Genomic DNA, 24,134 nt, shown 5'->3' with positions numbered 1-24,134 from the left:
GACACAACAATATGGTGTCATTAGGGGTCATATGGTGTCCTAAGAGGTCATAAGGGTTCATGGGACACCATATGACCATTATGGACACCATATGACCCCTAATGACACCATAGGACCCCTTAAGACACCAAATCATGTCGTTAGGGGTCATATTGTGTCCTACGACCCCGTAAGACACAATATGACCCCTAATATTATGATTTGGTGTCTTAAGGGGTCCTATGGTGTCGTAAGGGGTCATATGGTGTCCATAGGGGTCGTATGGTGTCTTGGGACACCATAGGACCCCTTAAGACACAATATGACCCCTTAGGACACAATATGACCCAAAGCAACCCAATATGGTGTCATTAGGGGTCATATGGTGTCCTAAGAGGTCATAAGGGTTCATGGGACACCATATGACCCATATGGACACCGAATGACCCCTAACGACACCATCCAACCCCTTAAGACACCAAATCATGTTGTTAGGGGTCATATTGTGTCCTACGACCCCGTAAGACACAATATGACCCCTAATGACATGATTTGGTGTCTTAAGGGGTTCTATGGTGTTGTTAGGGGTCATATGGTGTCTTGTGACACCATAGGACCCCTTTAGACACCAAATCATGTCGTTAGGGGTCATATTTACACCATAGGACCCCTTAAGACACAATATGACCCAGTAGGACACAACAATATGGTGTCATTAGGGCTCATATGGTGTCCTAAGAGGTCATAAGGATTGATGGGACACCATATGACCCCTATGGACACCATATGACCCCTAACGACACCATCAGATGCCTTAAGACACCAAATCATGTCGTTAGGGGTCATATTGTGTCCTACGACCCCGTAAGACACAATATGACACCTAATGTTATGATTTGGTGTCTTAAGGGGTCCGTAGGACACAATATGACCCCTAACAACATGATTTGGTGTCTTAAGGCATCCGATGGTGTCGTTAGGGGTCATATGGTGTCCATAGGGGTCATATGGTGTCTTGGGACACCATAGGACCCCTTAAGACACAATATGACCCCTTAGGACACAATATGACCCAAAGCAACCCAATATGGTGTCATTAGGGGTCATATGGTGTCCTAAGAGGTCATAAAGGTTCATGGGACACCATATGACCCCTATGGACACCATATGAGCCCTAACGACACCATAGGACCCCTTAAGACACCAAATCATGTCGTTAGGGGTCATATTGTGTCCTACGACCCTGTGAGACACAATATGACCCCTAATGACATGATTTGGTGTCTTAAGGGGTCCTATGGTGTCATTAGGGGTCATATGGTGTCTTGTGACACCATAAGACCCCTTAAGACACCAAATCATATCGTTAGGGGTCATATTTACACCATAGGACCCCTTAAGACACAATATGACCCCTTAGGACACAACAATATGGTGTCATTAGGGGTCATATGGTGTCCTAAGCGGTCATAAGCATTCATGGGACACCATATGACCCCTATGGACACCATAGGACCCCTTAAGACACCAAATCATGTCGTTAGGGGTCATATTGTATCCTACGACCCCGTAAGACACAATATGACCCCTAATGTTATGATTTGGTGTCTTAAGGGGTCCTATGGTGTCGTAAGGGGTCATATGGTGTCCATAGGGGTCATATGGTGTCTTGGGACACCATAGGACCCCTTAAGACACAATATGACCCCTTAGGACACAATATGACCCAAAGCGACCCAATATGGTGTCATTAGGGGTCATATGGTGTCCTAAGAGGTCATAAGGGTTCATGGGACACCATATGACCACTATGGACACCATATGACCCCTAACGACACCATAGGACCCCTTAAGACACCAAATCATGTCGTTAGGGGTCATATTGTTTCCTACAACCCCGTAAGACACAATATGACCCCTATGACATGATTTGGTGTCTTAATGGGTCCTATGGTGTCTTTAGGGGTCATATGGTGTCTTGTGACACCATAGGACCCCTTAAGACACCAAATCATGTCGTTAGGGGTCATATTTACACCATAGGACCCCTTAAGACACAATATGACCCCTTAGGACACAATATGACCCAAAGCGACCCAATATGGTGTCATTAGGGGTCATATGGTGTCCTAAGAGGTCATAAGGGTTCATAGGACACCATATGACCCCTATGTACACCATATGACCCCTAACGATACCATCGGACCCCTTAAGACACCAAATCATGTCGTTAGGGGTCATATTGTGTCCTACGACCCCGTAAGACACAATATGACCCCTAATGACATGATTTGGTGTCTTAAGGGGTCCTATGGTGTCGTTAGGGGTCATATGGTGTCTTGTGACACCACAGGACCCCTTAAGACACCAAATCATGTTGTTAGGGGTCATATTTACACTATAGGACCCCTTAAGACACAATATGACCCCTTAGGACACAACAATATTGTGTCATTAGGGGTCATATGGTGTCCTAAGAGGTCATAAGGGTTCATGGGACACCATATGACCCCTATGGACACCATATGACCCCTAATGATACCATAGGACCCCTTAAGACACCAAATCATGTCGTTAGGGGTTATATTGTGTCCTACGACCTCGTAAGAGACAATATGACCCCTAATGTTATGATTTGGTGTCTTAAGGGGTCCTATGGTGTCGTTAGGGGTCATATGGTGTCCATAGGGTTCATATGGTGTCTTGGGACACCATAGGACCCCTTAAGACACAATATGACTCCTTAGAACACAATATGACCCAAAGCAACCCAATATGGTGTCATTAGGGGTCATATGGTGTCCTAAGAGGTCATAAGGGTTCATGGGACACCATATGACCCCTAACGATACCATCCTCTCCTCCTCTCTCTCTCTCTCCCCCTCTCCCTCTCTCTCTCTCCCTCTCCTCCTCTCTCTCTCTCTATCTCTATCTCTGTCTCCTCTCTCTCTCTCTCTCTCTCCCTCTCTCTCTCTCTCTCTCTCTCTCTCTCTCTCTCTCTCTCTCTCTCTCTCTCTCTCTTCTCTTTCTCCCTCTCTCCCTCTCCTTCTATCCCTCTCTCCCTCTAAAATATGACCAATAAAATCCGATATCCAATTTAACCGGATATCGGATTTCTGCCTTGTGGCAGTTTAGTTCATAAATGGCGGCAATGGGAATTTTTTTGGGGGACCACATATTTTTCTATAAAAATTGGATATCAGATAAAATCCAATATCCGATTTTATCCGATATCCGATTTTAGTACTTAAAACCAAGAGAAAAAGGGTTTGTGGGCCATTATGTAGATTCCAACGACCGACAGTCTGGTTCCTATGTTTTTTGTCGAGGATCACGGGGTTTCAGACAGCTAGAGACAAATTTGTGCTTTTGGGAGATTCTTAAAGTGAAAACTTACATTTTCAATCATGAAGGAGCATATGTGTGGAGGGAAATGGGGAGTAGTAGTCGTCGGAATTCTAAATGCAAAAAAAAACTTTCAAATGACCAAGTTGAAGTGTATAGAGAAAGAGATAGAGAATGTCATAGGAGGAGAAGACAAGGTATGTTAAATATTGCTAATGTTATTTCAACTGAAGAGGAAATTGAAATTGAAAATGTGCCACAAGTTACTAAAAATGAAAATGTAAATTTTGAAAGTGAAAATATTGAAAATTTTGAAAATGTTGAAAGTGATAATGAAAATTCTCAAAATGTGGAAAATTTTGACATAGGAGGTTAAAATGTGGAAAACTTAAACATTGAAGGTGGAATTGCCTCACCAAGTGAACCATATGTAATACCTAATTACTTTAGAAATGAAGACCCTCTCATGGATGAAAGACAAATTCCAAATCCAAGACCTTCAAGAACCCCAAAATGGTTATTTGAAATCGATGAGAACATTATTGTGAATCTTGAAGGCAAGAGGTCAACAAGAACTGTTTGGTTGTGGGCTACAAAACTTTTCAACCAAAATTTTAGCAATAAGACATTGTCTGAGCAATGCCAACTCTTTATTCAATTGCTAAAGATGATAAAGATGAGACCATTGCTAAACAAATTGAAGATTCGTATGAACAAGAAGATGGAGAGAAATTCTATTATTGCAAAAAATCTATTTGACGCTCTCGATTCTATTAGAAAGAATACCAAAGAAAGAGATAAGAGAGCCGCTCGAAGAGTGATTACGACCTCCTTAGTAAGCCATCAATTGAGGAAGGCTCGTCAAATGAGACAAACTTGTGTTGATTTTAACATAAACTGTAAAACTTTGGATAGAGCACTTGCATGAAGACAAAGACTTGATGATTCACTTCAACAAGATACATGGGCATTTGGTGGGAGGCTTCCACGTGTTGATAGAAAGTTGACTGACAATGTGAAGGAAGAGATTCAACAATTTTGGCACTCTAATTCTAGAGTGTCACCCAATGTAAAGGATGTTTTGAAATTAAGAATCGGCAACCGAGACCACACACTACATCCCAAACATTTCTTGGAATCAAGCCAAACAATGTTGTACAAATTTTTTTGTGAATTACATCCAACTTTGCAAATATCACAAAGGGCCTTTGAATCTTTGAAACCATTTTATTGTGTTCCTCTTAAGATTCGCAATACCTGTTGTTGCAAGTACCATGTGGAGTTTTCAATGTACCATGAACTTTTATGTCATATTCGTTCTACGATGCATACTAATGAGATGTTGCAGGAGTGTGGTGCAATGCTATTTCTGAGATCATCAAGAGACTTGCAAGATCCATTTTTATGCCCTAGAGATGATGGCTGCTATTTCTATAGAAATGATTGTTTGAATGAGAAGTGCTCAAAATGCGGTGGGTTGTCAAAGTTTGTTTCATGTTTTCATGAGGGTAGCGAACATGGGTTTGGAAATAGTTATGTTGAGAAAAAAAGATATGAGAGAGTGAAATATAATTTGAAGAGTGGAGGTGAAGGTTCTAGATGCGAATTAGTCTCAAGAGAAGTGAGTATTGCTGATTTTATTTTGGATTTTAGGGAAAATATTTCCTACAAGTATGCAAGGCACACCCATAGGTCTTAGTGGTTGGATCAACAGTTCAGGATGTGTAAGAACTCTTTCCCGATTGGCACTATTGTATCGGTGGTTGATTTTGCAGAGAACTATACATTGCAACCACAAAATGAGGTATAGTCTCAGTACTACAATTCAGTCCAGATTGCTATTTTTGTTCACATTACATATAGACATGCTCCTGATAGTACAGAAGAGGACAGGAAGATAATCAGGGAGTATCATTTTTATATGAGTGATGATAGATCACACTCCTCCGAGCATGTGCAACATTCTTTCGAGAATTTTTTTGAGTTCATTAATGAGATTAAATTGTGGGTCTTGTTGTGTTTATTATCATGAAGATGATTCAAATGCATGTGGCTAGGACACATCTGTAGTGGATCAAATTGTCATGATAGATGATCTATTGAATCAAACATTTGACATTGACTAGTCAAGGTGGTCATCAAACTTTCACTCAGGTAACCTTGTCTATTTTTATTCATTAATGGTTTATAAAATAAAGTCAGTTAGATTTTGGCAATTGAATAACATTCTTTCATTTTCAGACGCTGACATCAGATGCACCTAATATTCTCTCCACAATGGAGCATGGTGTTCTCTAGTAGTAGCATCTTTGATGCTTTTGATAGTAGTATGAGTCAGATTAGTAAATTTCTATTTTGATGCTTCCCACAGGTCTTTGAAACTTCACATTGTGAGTGTGCCCCTGTTACAAATGAATTGTACTTTAATCGACATAGATGGTCTATGATGGCTTTTTTGTAAGACTATATGGCTTTATTACATATATTGTACTTTAATCGACATATAACAATATCCAAGTGGTGGTTGGCATGAGCTTGAATATGGTAAGTTGTATGCATCTTGAAGTTGAATATGATATGTTGTATACATCTTGAAGTTGAACTTTCATTAGACTTTGTCAGCATTTGATGAATCATAAATGTCATTTCATTATTAATCTTGTGAGTGTGAGGTGTAGGAATAATAACTAATTGAGAACATCAATTCAAATCCATAATATAGAGGATACTAATTTATTTATTGTAGTTTAGTGCAGAACTTATTTATTTTTTCTAATAATGAAATAGGTACAACTATATTGAGATAAAATGAAGCTTTTTTCTCATATGAAGATGTCACATTGGCAAATTGGTCTATATTATAATACACAAGATGTAAGTAAAATCAAAACGCTCTCGTCAAATCCTTCCAAATTCTATGTATGCTGGGAGAGGGAAGAGTGTGTGGCTTCAGGGTACAGTTTTGGACTTGAACCATATTGCATAAATCTCAAGGCTTCAACTTGATTATCATTAAAGGTTTCTGATTGTTTACAAAATATCCTTTCATATCCCTTCATGGATGTCACATGCGTAGGGTATGACCCCGAGCGTTCGATCAAGTGGGGAGGCAAAATAGGAGCATGCGTAGGGTAATAATGCCTAACTGGACATGTCGGAGCTGACGGTTCGTCATCACGATGAGAAGAACGAGAAATCGGCCACATGACAACATTCCATTGAGTGAGACTGATGATTTTTTCGCCAACCGAAAAATTTCTGCCCTAATAAAACCGTAGGGCAACTTGAAAAACCAAGATAGGCTTTCGTAGGGACCCCTCTCATGGCCCCGTAGGTTCAAATGGAATGTTTGCATGTGCCACGGATTTCGAGTTAGGTCACGTCAAAGTTTGACAATTTTGAGCACTTAGGGTGCTCAAGGGACGACGCTAGTAGGGTATGACCCTGAGTGTTTGATCGAGTGGGGGGGGGCAAAATAGGAGCATGCGTAGGGTAATAATGCCTAACTGGACATGTTGAAGCCGACGGTTTGTCATCGCGATGAGCATAACGAGAAATCGGCCACGCGACAACATTCCATTGAGTGAGACTGATGATTTTTTTGCCCGCCAAAAAATCGCTGCCCTAATAAAACCGTAGAGCAACTTGAAAAACTGAGATAGGATTTTGTAGGGACCCCTCTCCTGGCCCCATAGGTTCAAACAGATCGTTCGCAGGTGCCACGAATTCTGAGTTAGGGCCCGTCAAAGTTTGACAATTTTGAGCACTTAGGGCGCTCAAGGGACGACGCCGATAGGGTATGACCCCAAGCGTTTGATCGAGTGGGGGGGGGGGGGAATAGGAGCATGCGTAGGGTAATAATAGCTAACTGGACATGTCAGAGCTAATGGTTCATCATCGCAATGAGCAGAACGAGAAATTGGCCATGCGACAACATTCCATTGAGTGAGACTGACGATTTTTTCGCCAACAGAAAAATTGCTGCCCTAATAAAACTCCGAGCATTTGACCAAGGTGGGGGGTAAAATAGGACCATGCATAGGGTAATAATGAATTATATCAAGTATTGTTCATTAAATGAATTGTATTGTTCATGAAATGTATTGTTCATTGAATGAATTGTATTGTTCATTAAATGAATTGTATTGTATTGTTCATTAAATAAATTATATTGTTCATTATAAAAACAACACTTACGATGAAATGAAATGAAATGAATTGTATTGTTCATTAAATAGCCATTATTAACCATTGTTAATTATTGGAATGAAGATTAAAGATTTCCATGATAACACCACGCATAGATGAGCAACAATTTATATGATCGAATATCAACTTTTGTATATATAAAAATGTCAAATGATTACAAATGTATGTCCATACACAAATATGGCATAAATGCCAACTGAAACAAAATGTATGTCTAAATACGTGAATGTATGTCCATATACAAAATATACATGCCAACTAGACATGTAAGCATCCCAAAACTATCTATAACATCCTAAGCTGCTGATGGATCATCAAAATCGATCCTCTTCGCCGCACTGCTCGGCTCTAAAGGATCTTGCACAAGAAAAACAAACCACGATTAATATTAGTTATATTATATAATTCACATTTGAAAAGTTAACATAAAAATGAACTATAATTGAACTATTCATGTTTACCTCATCTCCACGTTTTCTCTTCAGCTTTGCAGGACTCTTGATGTATGTCTTTGGTAGAGGAGGTATGTTTTGAATATTTTCATAAACAACCTACATATGTTCAGAAACATGACATTGATACAAGTTAGCATATAATTGTCACTGATAATAACAAATTATATCTACTAATCAAAAAATAAAATAAACACACATCTACTCGAGGCATTTATTCTTCTTCTTCAGGTATACTGGGTGTAGTCATCAAGGATGTGAAGCCAAGGATTCTCTGTATATATACACAACAAGTATATGAAACTATCAATCTATGTCTAGACATTTATAATCACCATAAGTTATTTAAACTATTCATTCAATCATATTTGCATTCAATTACCTTTCCCTTGTCTCCAACTGCACTACCAGATCCTAAATTACACTGCTCCACACTCATGCTGCTTGTGCCCTACAAGAGTAAAATAAGATATACATGCAAGTTACTACATAATCTAATTAATAACAATATAAATGATGAGCATGTATGTATAATAAAATACAAATGACTAGGTGCAATAATATATGTACCGTCAAGCTATCAAGGCCAAATGAAATGGCCGACAAGGTGCCCTCCTGAATCTATCTCAACTCATCCTCGGTCATCAACTGTTAAATAGACCATGTAAATAAAAATCAGTACTTAATATTATCTAATTTATAAATATTTAATTAAAATATAACATGAACTGTGAAAATACAAATCTTACCACTACATCATCAATGTATGATGACGGTGCCTCCTCACCTCTAGCATGTGAGGACTCCCCAGGGTATCCTCCAGTCTATGTAATAACATCTGGTGCATCATGCATCTCATGCACCTCATATTCTGCACTATCCACAGGATGATCGATGGGTTGTCCTATTGGACCCAAGCATACGTGCCCACACATGACACAACTATGGGGCATGCATATGTGTGGAGCCGAGGTTGACGTGTCAATGCCATCGGATGCACCGCTACCATCAATAGTAGGCTGAGCTATTGACATGGCCTGAGAAACCAAAAGGCTACTCAAAGAGTGAATAGCCGATATGGTCTATGAAGCCGCCTCACAAATGATATCAGGATGCTGCACTGTAGGTGGGGGATCAACAGGAGGAGGGGGGACATACAGGCCTTGGATTACTTTGACTGCCCTAGGTCTATTTTGGGGCATACCTAAACCTACACCCTGGAAAGGTTGGATGTCAAAGTAATTCACATGTTTGTGTAAAACAAACTCAGCATACAATTTTTTTATAAAATAGAAGGGGATATCAAGATTGTTGTTGGGTGGTTTGTCGAAAACCATCCACCAACGATACGAAAAGTTTTTCACAATCCCATCATTTGTGCACCATTTAATAGAAAGTTTTGTTTTTTTGGGATCTACGGGCTGACCAATACGAGGATTGACAACAATGAGGCAATTTTGGCTTTGGATATCTCAAGATCCTTGATATCCTTATACGACAAGCCATCTGCATATTTTTCCCTCATAGAATCTTGCCACAAAAGGGTGGCATCGTGCTCCTCAGTCATGGTTTCCATACTTTTTATGATCGACGTGAGAGGATCAAACATTGGGTTTAGACAAGGGATACTACGATATACTTCTGCAATCCCCCTCAATTCATTCAAATTTTGTGCAATCAAATCCTGAATTGAGGGGGGGTTTGGCAAATCAGGGTTTGGTTGTTGCAGTTGTTGTTCGTCAGTGTTTTCATTGTTATCCCCCATTTTTAACCTAATTGAATGTAAACAATTAAATTTAGTTAACAAACTTAAACAATTAGGTATTTGATTTAAAAAAACCTAGTTTCCATAAAAAAATCATATTTTCAATGAAAAATCAAATAAACACTAACAAAAAATGAATGAAAATGATTCAAAACGATAAAATTCTTACCTCTGAATCTATCTTTTAGCAATTTTTTGTCAAAAAACCAGATATCAGATGGAGCAGATATCGGATTATGATGAAATTGCATGGCTCGTGAGTTAAAAATGACTCACGGGCTGCCACTGTCAAAATATAAAAGTCTCAGAAAATCAGATATCCAATTTTTACACTTAAATTATTTTTAAATAACATATATCATATTATAATATATTATATAATACGTATTGTATTATATTATATATATTATAATATATAATATAATATAATATAATACATATTGTATTGTATTAGATAATATAATATAATATAATATAATATAACATAATACGTATTGTATTATATTATATTATATAATATTATATTATATTATATTATATTATATTATATTATATTATATATAATATTATATATAATATAATATAATATTATATTATATATAATATAATACAATATTATATTAAAACATAATATAATATTATAATAATATATATAATATAATATTATAATAATATATATAATATAATATTATAATAATATATATAATATAATATTATAATAATATATATAATATAATATTATAATAATATATATAATATAATATTATCTATAATATAATATAATATTACATTATTATGTTATATATAATATTATATTATATTATATTATATATAATATAATATTATAATAATATATATAATATAATATTATCTATAATATAATATAATATAATATTACATTATTATGTTATATATAATATTATATTATATTATATATAATATTATTATATAATATATATTATATAATATAATAATAGATTATATATTATATAATATAATAATAGATTATATATTATATAATATGTAACATATAATATATTTTTTAAATTAAAATTACAAATAACAATCAGATATCCGATTTGCATAAGTAATTACCAGGCCAAGGTGTACTGACACCGAGGCCAAGCAAAAAGTCAACACGAATTTTCGCGGTTTTAGGTGAGTGAAGAAGGCTATTTTTTTCACATCGCCACTTTTTGGCCCACCTTGATCCCACACTAACCCGTATTGCTAATCCCATACAGGTCTTTGATATTTTCCCTAACATTAGGGATATCCTTAGCAGAAGCAGCCGCAACTTTCTTAACACTTGCCCTAGTCCACTTTGTAGTACCACCTAGAGTAGCTTCACCACTACCAATCTCGATAGTATCTTCATCCATGTCAAGGTCCACCACCGGTTTAGGAGAGATGGAATTATCGAGGACCTTAGCAATATCCTCAAGGTTTTTAGTGACAACTGACAAGATATTTGGGATAATGCCCAACAAATTTTTCATCACCACATTCCCTTCTTCCAGCGATTTAACCTTCTCCTCCATATCCTGCTTCCATTTTATCTGATCCCTATGATAATCCTTCCTTTTCTCGTCCGTCTATTTCCCATTTTTTTCCAGGTTCTTCAAGAGTTCATATGTCCATTTGTCATAATCCAATCTAGCCTCAGTGAGTTTTTTAAGGTTATCCAGGAATAACCCTTTACCAGCACTTTCCTTATCCTCACTTAAATTATCCTTATTCATATCCTTCTTAGGTTCCTTGTTCTCCTCCCTTTTAGAATTCACATCTTTTTCCTCATTATCCTTGTCTTCCACATCCACCGTAGGTTGGCTGTTGTCATTGCTAGGGCAAACATTGTGGATTGGGCTATCATTCTCAGATTCATTCTCACCACCTTCATCCTCTACACCCACCTCCTCATCTTTCCAGCTGTCTTCACCATTAGAATCATCCGTATCCATTTCACTGCCGTCTTTTTCAGTTTCCTCTATATCATTCTTTTCTTCATGGGTTTCCGTCCCAGAGGCACTCTTACTTTTTTTTGCTAGAGGACGCCTTCTCCTTGCTGGATTCACCTCCCTCCAGCTTTCTTTTGCCTTTCCCTGGAGAAGCGGATAACCTCTTGTTTTCCAGCATGGTGAGGGATTTATAGTGCTCATAAATGAGCAGCAAAAGCCCGCAATGGAGAACCGGATTTGAGGGATTCTTACTGTGTTTATTGAGGGACCTTGAAAGGGACCTGAAGAGATAGTAGGGCAGGGATACCCTTTTGTCATGTCTGAAATGGTTTAATAGAACAAAGTGATAAGTGTGGGCCCTGGAAAAGCGGCCCTCAATAGCTATATATTCCATTATGGCATTCAAAACCTAGCCCCATATTTTCTTGATATTGGAGGCTTCATAGTAACCCCCTGTGGCTTTGCCAATTTTAGCCCTTTCTTTTTCCTTACGCGGGAACATATTGACCGTGTTATTGGAAACTTTAAGGTCTCTAAAAAAATTGAGCCCATAGTGGGGCATACCAGTCACAGTAGCTATGAGTCCCACGTCCAATTTGAACTTTACCCCATAGATTTTAAAGGACCCATTACACCAATTTTCAGAAATTTTGGAAATAGTGAGTTTTACCCTACCTTTGTCGTAATCCACCAACTTCTCCATAAAGCTTGTGAGGGACCCTTTTTCCAGCTTCTCCCACACTTTCGACATTGCCTTCTATCTTGACGTATTGTCTAGTTCCTCCCTCCTTAAATCTCCTCCCATCTTCGAATTCGGACTTTCAGCTTTGTTCCTCTGCAAACTCAATACTTCTTTCCCGTAGTTTCTCAAAATTTTGAAAAGGATGACCCACAAAGTATGCGAAGTAATATTAAAATTGTTTGGGATTTTGCCGCTTTGCTAGGTAATCATTACCTTTCCATCAAAGCATAAATTATTCATATACCCTATCATGATTATGCGGTCCTTCTCTCCCCGTAAATCTGTCCTTCCTAAGGAGCTCTTTAATATTCATATTAATATCTTCCCCATGCCAAATCATTTGAGAATCAGAATTAACTCCTAGGTTCGTGAGACAGTCCGCCACCATATTTTTCTCTCTAAAGGCATGTTGAATAATTATTTCTTTAAAACTAGCAATGATTTCCCTAGCTTTCAAAATAATGTTTTCAATTGACCATGATGGCTCAGACTCCCCCTTCAAACACTTAATAATATTAAGTGAATCTCCCTCAAGCCATAATTTATCATGATTATGTTTCTTAGCTATAATTAGGGTATTCAACGCAGTTGAGGCTTCAACTAAATGACTAGTTTGACTCCCCAAAGGACCAGCCACTGCCACTAAGCAACTTCCAGCAAACTTCCTGACAATGCCCCCATAACCAGCTTTACCCAAGTTCCCCTTAGAGGCCCCATCAAAGTTAGCCTTAATCCATCCCTGAGGAGGAAAACACCAAACTAGACCTTCTCTTCCCTTCTCCTTACTAGGTATGGTAGTAGAGAGGTTTCACCTGTCATTGAAGTCATCTTTAGTAGCTGGTCCATTATCAGTACCATAGATACATTCAAATATACTCCTGTAAATTTTATCCACCACCACTTCAGGAATGACACTTTTATCCCTAAAAATCCTATTGTTGTGCTCTTTCCATATATTCCAGATAACATTCGGGAGAGTAAGTTTCCAAGTCTCCACAATCTTTGGATTGGAATTAGGGCAATGCCACTGCTGCTAAGATTCCCCTAGGGAATTCGGAAAAACCCAGCTCAATTTCCACCTACTTAAAATGATATGGCAAGCAATCTCTTCTTCCCTACAACAAAGAGAACACCTATTAGGAAAAAACAAAACCTCTCTTTTGAAGGTTGTCCAGAGTTAAAACCTTGTTTTGGATGAATATCCAAAAAAAGATATTAACCTTTGGAACTAACTTCTTGTTCTAGACTTTAGCCCAAATAGGAATTTCTTCCACAACTTCATTTTGGATAGCCACAACTGAGGACACAAAATATTTCCCATCTGGGGTTTCCCTCCATATCAATCTGTCTTCTTTGTTGTCTCTAGGAACTTTAGTAGAGAGAGCAATCTGAAGGAACTTTAGCCCCAGACATTGCTGGCTAAAGTCAATCCATTTCCTATTTCTCTAGTAGTCTCTGACCAACTCCCCAAACCTGCTTTTGAACCAATCTTTCCAGTCATTAAGGATTGGAAATTCCTCCAGAGGTTTATCCATTATCCACCTATCTTCCCAAAATCTTATACTCCTGTCATCCCCCAGATTCCACATTTGACCAGCAGTGACCCAACTTTTAGCTGATTGGACTGCATTCCATATTGCAGAACCTTCAACAATAAAAGATTCATCTAAAAATTCTTCCTCAGAAGGTTGCATATGAAGATATTTATTTTTCCAGATTAAATTCCATTCTCTTTCCTCCCCTTTCATTCTCCAAATTTGTTTTGCTAATAAAGCCTTATTCATAGAACTTATATTCCTTAAGCCTAGCCCCCTTGAGGCCTTAGGAGAATAGATTTTATTCCAGGCAATAAGGGGAATTCTATTTGTGACTTCCACCCCCGACCAAAGAAACTTTTTTTGGATTCTTTCAATTGCTTCCGCAAACTTTCTGTGGATTTTGAACAAATTGAGAGCATAAATAGGCAATCCACTAACTTATTCTAGAAATTATCCGCAGACTTAATATGCAGAGGAAGCCCCAGATAAGAAGAGGGAAGCTCAGCTATTTTATAGCCAAGAATTCTTTCAATCCTTAATTGTCTTTGAATAGGGGTATTGATGAAGAACAAAGAGCTCTTATCCCAATTAATTTTTTGACCAGAGGCAGATTCATAAATATTCAACACATTCTTCATGTTTTTAGCTTCCCTAATGGTAGCTTCCCCCATAGTGATAGAATCATCAACAAACTGTTCATGAGTACAAATGAAATTGGATGAAGAAGGTTTCAGTCCTCTAAGATTGTCTTCTTCCACATTTTTAAAAATAAATCTACCCAGACTTTCAGCTAAAATAGTAAACAAGATAGGGGAAATGGGGTCCTCCTATCTAAGACCTCTAGAACTTTTGAAGAAACTTGAAGGGGATCCATTGACAATAACAGCAGAAGAGGAAGTTTCCATAAGTTGAGAGCAAAGCTGAATAACTTTTTCACCAAAACCAAATGCTTTCACTCTATCATAAGCTTTAGCCATATCTAACTTAAAAAAAAAAAACCTTGATTATTAGCCGCTTTCAGAGAATGGATATTTTCATGAACAGATATAATGGAGTCTAGAATCTGTTTACCAGGGACAAATCCATTTTGCTGGACAGAGATAATTCTTGGAAGAAATTCCAGCAGTCTGGAAGTACGAACCTTGGATAAAATCTTGTAAACAGAGTTACAAAGACTAATAGGTCTAAACTTATTGAGAGAATCAGCTCTTGGGATCTTCAGAATTAGGACAATGAAGGTAGCATTCAGTTCTTTTAAAAGCCTTCTAGATCCAAAGAATTCTTTAACACCTTTACAAATGTCAGTCTCCACAATATGCCAAAAAAATTGGAAGAAGAACATTCGAAAACCATCCAGTCCAGGAGACTTATCTCCCTGAAAGGAAAACACCGACTTTTTGATTTCCTGATTAGAGGGAATTCAAGATAAATAGTTATTGTCTCCCATAGTCAGGGCAGAAGGAATAGCTTGCAACAGGATGTTTTGATTACTAGTATCAAAGTTATCCACTTCTCCTAAAAGGGTGCCAAAATACTCCAGAGCTTCCTTTCTAATATCATTATCCTTTGTTAAAATTCCTTTATTACAGGATAATTTGGATATCCTGTTAGCCACCCTATGCTTAAGAGAGGTTAAGTGAAAAAATCGGGTATTTTTATCACCTTCCTTCAAGTACAAGGCTCTAGATCTTTGTCTCCAGAACATCTCTTCATTAGAAATAATGGTGTGGTATTTAGACAACAGACCATTTTCCACAGCCCCCAGTTCATTAGACAATCCATTCTCTTGGATTCTATCCTGAACATCTTTTATTTCAGTTTTAATTTTAATTTTACTCTTGAAGATATCCCCAAAAATCTCTTTGTTCCATTCTTTAGATAGGAAACGTAGTTAAATGTAAAGAAACCCAATGAATGCCATTCTTTAGATCCATTGATAATCAACAATTGGTATTGTGTTATTACAAACCTGATCTGGGGTCTCTAGAAAGAGAGAAAACAATAAAAAAACATCACCCATAAAATTAATTCAAGAAATATATATTTCCCACTTGATCATAGTTAACCTGGCATGGAATATACGGGGAAAATCATCTGCATGAATCTGTCATAATAATGATCCTCAACTTTCAAAAGGAACTTCTTGATAATTATAGATTAAATCTTACAAGCCATTATCAGATTCAAGTTTGTTCTCCATTGTCCCCAACAACTCCCTCTTTTCAAGATCATCCTTTACTGAACAAACAATTAGTCGATGAATACAACATCCACTCCTCAATCAACCATATGATGAAACATTTTTTGTTAAAAGTGATATCTTGTAATTCCCGAGCTATGAAAAATGATTCTAGAAGGATTTCTGAAAAAACCATGCCAGAGGTTTAATATCAAATTCAATTGCAGGAAACTTACAAGAAATACAAGTCTTGCACACTAAAAGAAATTTGAATCATGGAAAAAAATATATAAATTAAGCAAATGATGTTTAACAAGATTATATCATTATCTCCCAAAAAGCATTATGCCAATGAAGACTAGCTGAATCCATCATTTTGCATCATGCTATATTTTTAGCCATTCTATTCAAAGATCAACACTTATGTAGCTAACTACTGATACTAGCAAGATTCTTTTAGGAAACCGCAATGAAAAGAACATTAAATTAAGATTCTACTAAAAAATATAAAATTCAAAGTAAGGCGTTGTTTGCAAAATGATTGATCTTGTTAAAAGATATTAAGCTAAATGAGGATGTGTCTTGAACTAAAAAGAACACGACACCAAGTTGGAATTACGTAGAGGCAATTGTAATCAACAGTTCAATGGAAAACAAAATGAGTATAAGGAATATCAATAGGGGATCTACATATTCCCTTAAACTTATCCAAATATGTTAGATGCTTATTTGTAAGAGGAAACGTAAATTGAGCAAAGCGAGCATTTTCATTCAACGAGCTCAAATCTAAAAGGCTGGGTATTGGAAATATGATGCATTTAAATATGAAGCATTGAAAATTAGGCAAAATCATTGCTAATTTTCAAAAACTTTGAGAAAGGACATAAAGAAAAATCAGAAAAGATTTATCAAGAACTAGATAACCTACACACCAGTTTCTAAAAGCTCACTGATCGAATAGAACTAAGCTGGGCTCAAAACATGTACTTCCAAAAAAGCTAGGTTATTTTACATATGCTTAAATTTAGGTCAATTACTAAAGCTCAAAGAAAACCGAAGTAACAAGATTCAGACATTGGAAATATGGAGAAATTCATAACCACGTTACCTTAAATGGAAGAACAAAAGACAATACTCGCTATCACATGGCACAAAAAACTTGTTTGTGGAAAAAAAAATAGGCATTTGAATAAGACATTGGGACACTGAGGAACAAGGGTAATCATAATTTAGGGCGATCACGAAACACACTGTTATTTTCAATGAAAGTCAAATAAACATTAATTTGCAATGAAATTAAATCATTCGCAAATCAAAACATTACAATTTGAGTTCATCAAAAACTAGATCGCCCAGAACTGACAAGCACAAACAAAGTAACAAAAACACCAACCCAGAAACTGAAATTTTACCATGGGAAGGAGGCTCTTGACAGGGGCGTAAATATCTTTGCCATTATAAGAACCCATTATGCAAGTGGATGCTTAGGTGAGAGACCCAAAGTAAGTTGCCCACTGTACTTTATCATTCTTTACCCAAGAAATTCCCTTACAAATCAAATTCAAAATTTTTGGTTATCATGGTGAAACAATCATCAACATAACACAACAGAAGAAAAACCCACATTTGACAAGCAAAAGGGTGAAAATCCTTACTCTTTGTTGGCAATAACACCCGCGGTAAGAGTGGAGCCATTGTTTCCAGGTCCCATCCCAACTCGGCCCACACCATAGAAGTAATGAATGAAAAACTGTGGAGACATACATAAGAATGTGGACTTTTTGCAAAATGCCTCGTCAAAATGTGGTCTCATGGCATTGTATGGAGGTTTGAAACAAGATATGGGCATTTGAACAACATCAAATAATTTTGTTAGAAGTCATAGCTAGAAAATATCTTCTTAAACTTCCTGCATGTACGTAAAATGTTTTAGCAGAGACAATGCACATGTTCTGCTTTGCAAATGCCATCTACCACCTCCAGCCTTTTGCAATATAGCCTTGTTCAGTGTGTAACTATTTTTCCTGACAATCTATCACTGACAGAGATCCCGATAGGCATGTGTTCTCTCTAGTTGGGAATCAAGTAGACCTCTGTATGCCGCCTGCAACCCCAATTGGTAGGTGCCAAAAATCTTGGTATCAGTATTTGCGGTAAAATATATGCAGGTTTCAGGGGTGCATACAAGATAAAATGAGAAGTATCAAGAAAAAGGTGATTTGTGATTGGTTCATTGGCATTGCATTAATAACCAGTTAATTAAAAGTGCCTTCGCTATAGTTTCCTGCGGGCAGGAACTAACAAGACGTGCAAGGTACCGATTCATTTCAGTAAGCTTGGAGTGCACTCTCCAACCATACAATCGGCCTGACAAAAAATTGAACTTATTTAATATTTTGAACACTCACTTTTATGAGAAATATAAATTTAATATTTAAATACCATATAAAAGGATAAAGAATGTCTTATTGGAGCCTTTCAGATTTAGTGACAGGTTGCCGATGGTGGCAACTGAACACCATTCTAAATAAAGTTGTTGCAGCTATGACAAGTTACTCAAATTAGTACATTATCTCAAAAAAAAAGTTCTGCACTGTGAGAGGTTGCCAATGGTATCAGGGAGGTTACTCAAATTAGTACAACTCCACAAATACAAGTTCTGCAGCTGTGAGAGGTTGTCAATGGTATCAGGGAGGTTACTCAAATTAGTACACCTCCACAAATACAAGTTCTGCAGTTCAGGGAGGTTACTCAAATTAGTACACCCTTCCAAATTCAACTTCTGCAATTGTGAGAGGTTGCCAATGGTATCAGGGAGGTTACTCAAATTAGTACACCCTTCCAAATTCAACTTCTGCAGTTGTGAGAGGTTGCCAATGGTATCAGGGAGGTTACTCAAATTAATACACTCTCCTAAATCCAGGTTCTGCAGCTGTGAGAGGTTGCCAATGGTATCAGGGAGGTTACTCAAATTAGTACACACTCCCAAATCCAAGTTCTGCAACTGTAAGAGGTTGCCAATGGTATCAGGGAGGTTACTCAAATTAGTACACCTCCACAAATACAAGTTCTGCAGCTGTGAGAGGTTGCCAATGATATCAGCGAGGTTACTCAAATTAGTACACTTCAACAAATACAAGTTCTGCAGCTGTGAGAGGTTACCAATGGTATCAGGGAGGTTACTCAAATTACTACACCCTTCCAAATTCAACTTCTGCAGCTGTGAGAGGTTGGCAGTGGTATCAGGCAGCTTATTCAAGTTAGTACACCTCCGCAAATCCAAGTTCTGCAGCTGTGAAAGGTTGCCAATGATATCAGGCAGCTTATTCAAGTTAGTACACCTCTCCAAATCCAAGTTCTGCAGCTGTGAGAGGTTGCCAATGGTATCAGGCAGCTTATTCAAGTTAGTACACCATCGCAAATTCAAGTGCTGCAACCGTATGTTAGGAAGTGAAAATAGGGAGGAGATATGATGGCTTTCAACATCATCGCTGAATGTTATTTGCAGTGTCTTCAATTGCCAAATGTTACCTACAAATCTTGAGTGACGCGGCTTCTTTTTAACCCTATTCATCCCAGCGGCATACTGACAATGTTCAAGCCTTAACCAGATCAAACTTGGAGGGAGCATGGCCAGTGTGTCTTTCGTCATGCCTCCAATGCCCATATTCTGCAAACAAAGATAGCGAAGACCGGGCCTGTACAGCAATTCGAGCCTTTGCATATTGCCTCCCTTGAGTTGAAGGTGAGTGATGTTGTTGGGTATGATGCTCGAGTCGCGGGAAGCTCCCCATAGCCGGGTACCCTTTTTTCCTCTTTCAGCAATTGTGCGCCCCATGTCTCTCAAGTGGTCATGCATATCAAATCCACCTTCATCATCAATCTTTATCAGTAACTTCATTGAAAGATTACATATGGCAGTCTCTACCATATCATACAAAGATTTCCAGAAAATAAAGGGATATTGTTGCAGCTCTCCAATGAAAAAGCAAGCAATGTCAACAAATATCTCTTTTTCATCATCACTAAGAGCGCTATAGCTGATGTAGAGTCTGTCATAAATGTCTGGATTGGAAGTTATGTTGCGGAGAGCTTCATCCCAGCAACCTCTGTTATCCTGCTTATCATACAAGAAGGATCCAATTACTTCCAATGAAAGAGGATGCCCCCTACAGACTTCCACTATTCCTTTGGACAGATCTTCGAAACTGGGATGTGGCGATGCTCTGAGAAAGGCATGCCAACTGAACAACTGGAGACCTTCATATATGTCCAATCCACTCATCTCGTGGATGCAGTCAGCCCGAGCAACATTCAGAATATGTTGGTTTCTAGAAGTTATAATGGCTCTGCTCCCTGGGCCCAGCCAATCTCCAACCAAAGCTTTCAAGTGCACACGATCATCCACATCATCCAAAATTAGCAGCACACGTCTTCCTCCCAGACGATCTCTGAACAAAGATTTGCCCTTGTCAACATCGTCCACTTCTTCACCATAATTGATTAAATCTTTGAGAATTTGTTTCTGCAGTTTTGTAAGGCCTGTGGCCTCTGTAGCAGTGGCACGGACATTGGATACAAAAGATGCAGCTTCGAAACCAACATAAATTTGATTATAGACTGCCTTGGCAATTGTGGTCTTGCCAATGCCACTAATTCCCCATATGCCAAGTTTAAGCACCTTTTCCATTGCATTGAGATCCAATTTCTGAATGAGAAGATTCTTCAGGCTATCTATTCCAACTGGATGCTCCGCGACTTCTAACGGCACTCTATCCAATGTTTTGATGAGGTCGTTCACAACGGTTTTTACCAGCCAAGCTTCGTAGCTGCAACGGACACAGTAGGTCAATTGAAAATTGTTAGATAAAACTACAGTAAAGTTGGAAAATAGAATATTGTTTTGACTTGTATTAAATGAAGGAAATTTCAAAAAGTTTGGTAGTAAACGAACACACAATGGAAATCCATCATAGTTATTAACATGGATTGTAGAAAACTAATATTTTAAGTTTGGCAGGGTTAAACAAAAAATTATTTGATAGAATTAAAAATAAACAAAAAATTATTTGATAAAATTAAAAATAATTTATATTTAAGAATTATATGGATTCAATTTAGAATTAAAATTTATTATAAAAGATTGATAATGTAATGAGTTTAATAATTAATTAAAAAATTAAGTTTAAAAATTAGCCAATAGTTTAAAAAACCTAAATAATCAATAAAATAATTGATTCATTAATATAAAAAAAAAAAAAACTAAATCACTATTTTTAGAATTTATAAGAAAAAAATTCAACTATTATTATTTCTATTAAATAATTAATTATTAAAATATAAATATAGCAAAAAAATAAAATAAAAATTATAATTTCAAATAGAGAAAATAAATAATAAAATTTTGATTTTAATGTATTCATATACACATCATACTCATCAAGAGTTTGTATTCATTAGCACAAGATTTTTGGTGAAAATGAAATAAGAAAGCCAAAGACTATGACAATGAATGATGTCATTCAATATGATAAGGAAAAGGATAATATCATACATATGAATGAGTAAATTTTTTATAGTAATTGGGTTTAACAGGGTATATTATTTTATAACATCTAGTGCAACCATCTAAGAGATGATGACATAGGTGAAAGAATTTTTGAAAGCAAGGTGTACAATTTTTTTCATCATCTTATTATTAAATTCATTGGAAGGAATCTTTGTAACATCATCCCTCAAAACTCACAATAATGCACACAAGTTCATATAGAATAGGGGAAATAGTTTATTGGATAATAATAAGAAGAACATTTTCCTACCACCCATTTATGAAGGGACTCTATTGTAGAATGAACTTTCATTTATCATTGACAAAGAATAATTTATTTTCACCATCATTCCAAGGCAAATAGTACCATATGTAGGGCATACCTATATTGTTCCTATTTTTTTTTATTTTTAATAAGTGGGAAGGAAGGAAAGCATTAATAGGAAACATCACATTGGTTCTTACACAAAGGAGTTAATCAATAGCTGATTGGAAATTCGCCTAAAAGGTTTTTTGGGTTAATAAAAATCAAATGACAAATATATGGGCTAATAATTTAAATGAATTGAAAGCTGTCACACTACACACTTTAATCACAATAAGCCATTTTCATGAGGTTGAAATGGAATGCCAAAAGACACCAAAAATTTATTTAGGGAAAATATTTATCAATTCTTCTCATAGAATTTAATATTTATAGTGATGTGAGCTACTCCATAGACAAATATCTATTTAAGTTTGTCTATATCTTAGTTGGTGAAAAGGATGTTTCTACCCTTGAAACTCATGGTTACAATTTTTAAGAGGAATATTTAGTATTGGAGAATACAAGAAATGAAATTATTAGAACAAGCAACGAATTTTATGATAGCCACTCCATGGATCTTGAGTTGCCCAATGAAAGGGAGGGAACAATTAGTAGAGTTGGATATGACTCAAGGAGTTTTGTAACACAATATGGATAGTCAAGCAAAGTTGTTTGAGGACAAGAAAGACATAGTTGTTGAGAAACCACATCAATCAAAAGCCAATAGACAATTAATGAAATACATTACATAACTAAAAAAATTAATAGTATTTCCAAGATTGATTTGGGATCTTGGTAACTCCAAAAATATTCAATCAATTGAAGAAAAAATTCTCTAACATCCTAGTTGTGATTGGTTGAGGAAAAATAATCTTGGGAAAGAATGATTGTAATGCCCCTCTTTTATCATGTGATTTTCTTAAGGAAGGACTTAATAAATGGGAGAATAATTAATATTATTAAAAAATTAAAATTCAAGGAAGTTTAGTTTAATGAAAAGTCCAAAAACATGTAAATGAAGATTTATGTCTATTAAATAAAAAGGATTATGACTATTGGAATGAAAGATATATCATTAAATTACTGTAGTAGAGTTGGATCCAACCATATTATCCATTATAAATTAAAGGGAGGGAACAATTAGTAGATTTGGATCCAACCATATTATCCATTGTAAATAAAAAAACAGTGATTAGCAAGCAGAAATTGGGGTTCGTTACTTACCCTTGTTGAGTTGGATCGATGGACCAGCCTGAGCGTTTACAGATCTCCAGAAGGGCATCCTTCCACCCCTCTACCTCTTCTCTTTTTTACCGATCTGAATGCCCATAATGTTTCAGAAATGACTGGTTGTAGGGACTGGACTCCTTTAAAGGATATCTAACCTGAGTTGGATCCACACCATAAAAGAGGGGGATTATCAATGCAGGGGTCCTCAACATTGCAGCGGCCTCCTTGAGACACCAGACTGAGTATGCATAGCCTTTGGAGAATATAGGAATACGTATGACACTCCTCTCGATTGCTCTTTCCAAGCTCACATCAATTATTTCACCCTTTTCCAATTTCTCAGAGTCAATGAAGACATTGAGTCCTGCTGCAGAAAGAGCCTGAAAGAGATCATTAACCAGAGTCTTTCTGACATCTGGTCCCCTGAAGCTCAGAAAACAAATGATAACTTTTATCGCTGTGGAAGGCAAGCTTAGGTGTGGGAGGCTTGTATTGTTCTTCCATCTTATCTCAGAGTTGGATAGAAAGAAAGAAAACAGAGGACTCAGGAACAAATAAAACTTCAGCTGTTGAACTCAACACAGATATTGCAACTCTTACCACACATTCAACATGGGATGTGCTTATAAATTGCGTGGTCTTTCTTCAACTGCAGAGCATTTGCCCACTTCGATATATCTTTTTCTTCCCTCCTGCTAGGAAACTGCGAGGTATTTGCCACAGCAGGCGTTCCCAACTTTATTAAATTGCTTTTTTTATTCACAAGAGGAAGTCAAGTCAATGGAGCGGGACAACTTTTATTAAATAAGTTTGTTCCGTCCCTGCTAACTGCCAAGTAATGTTAATTTTGTATTAAATTTAGTCTTCGAAAATATTCGGCGC

The 24,134-nt window shown here is 36.8% G+C and overlaps 1 protein-coding gene across 1 annotated transcript; it reads right to left on the bottom strand.

Annotated features, from left to right (window-relative positions):
• Positions 1–18,619: 18,619 nt before the first annotated feature.
• LOC131873626 (disease resistance protein TAO1-like) lies at positions 18,620–23,871 on the bottom strand. Its single transcript, XM_059216582.1, has 2 exons — positions 23,247–23,871; positions 18,620–20,996 (listed from the first exon to the last, which is right to left on the bottom strand). Exon 2 carries the CDS (start codon positions 20,855–20,857, stop codon positions 18,737–18,739), a length of 2,121 nt encoding a protein of 706 aa, XP_059072565.1. The 5' UTR covers positions 20,858–20,996; positions 23,247–23,871; the 3' UTR covers positions 18,620–18,736.
• Positions 23,872–24,134: the final 263 nt, after the last annotated feature.

The sequence above is a fragment of the Cryptomeria japonica genome, chromosome 2 (assembly GCF_030272615.1).
Source record: "Cryptomeria japonica chromosome 2, Sugi_1.0, whole genome shotgun sequence".
Lineage (NCBI taxonomy): Eukaryota > Viridiplantae > Streptophyta > Pinopsida > Cupressales > Cupressaceae > Cryptomeria > Cryptomeria japonica.
This window is presented reverse-complemented; position numbering and strand designations above follow the sequence as displayed.

What these genes read in the sequence shown, in the direction of transcription:
- LOC131873626 (XM_059216582.1), bottom strand. Translation starts at nt 20,857, where the DNA reads ATGGAAAAGGTGCTTAAACTTGGCATATGGGGAATTAGTGGCATTGGC.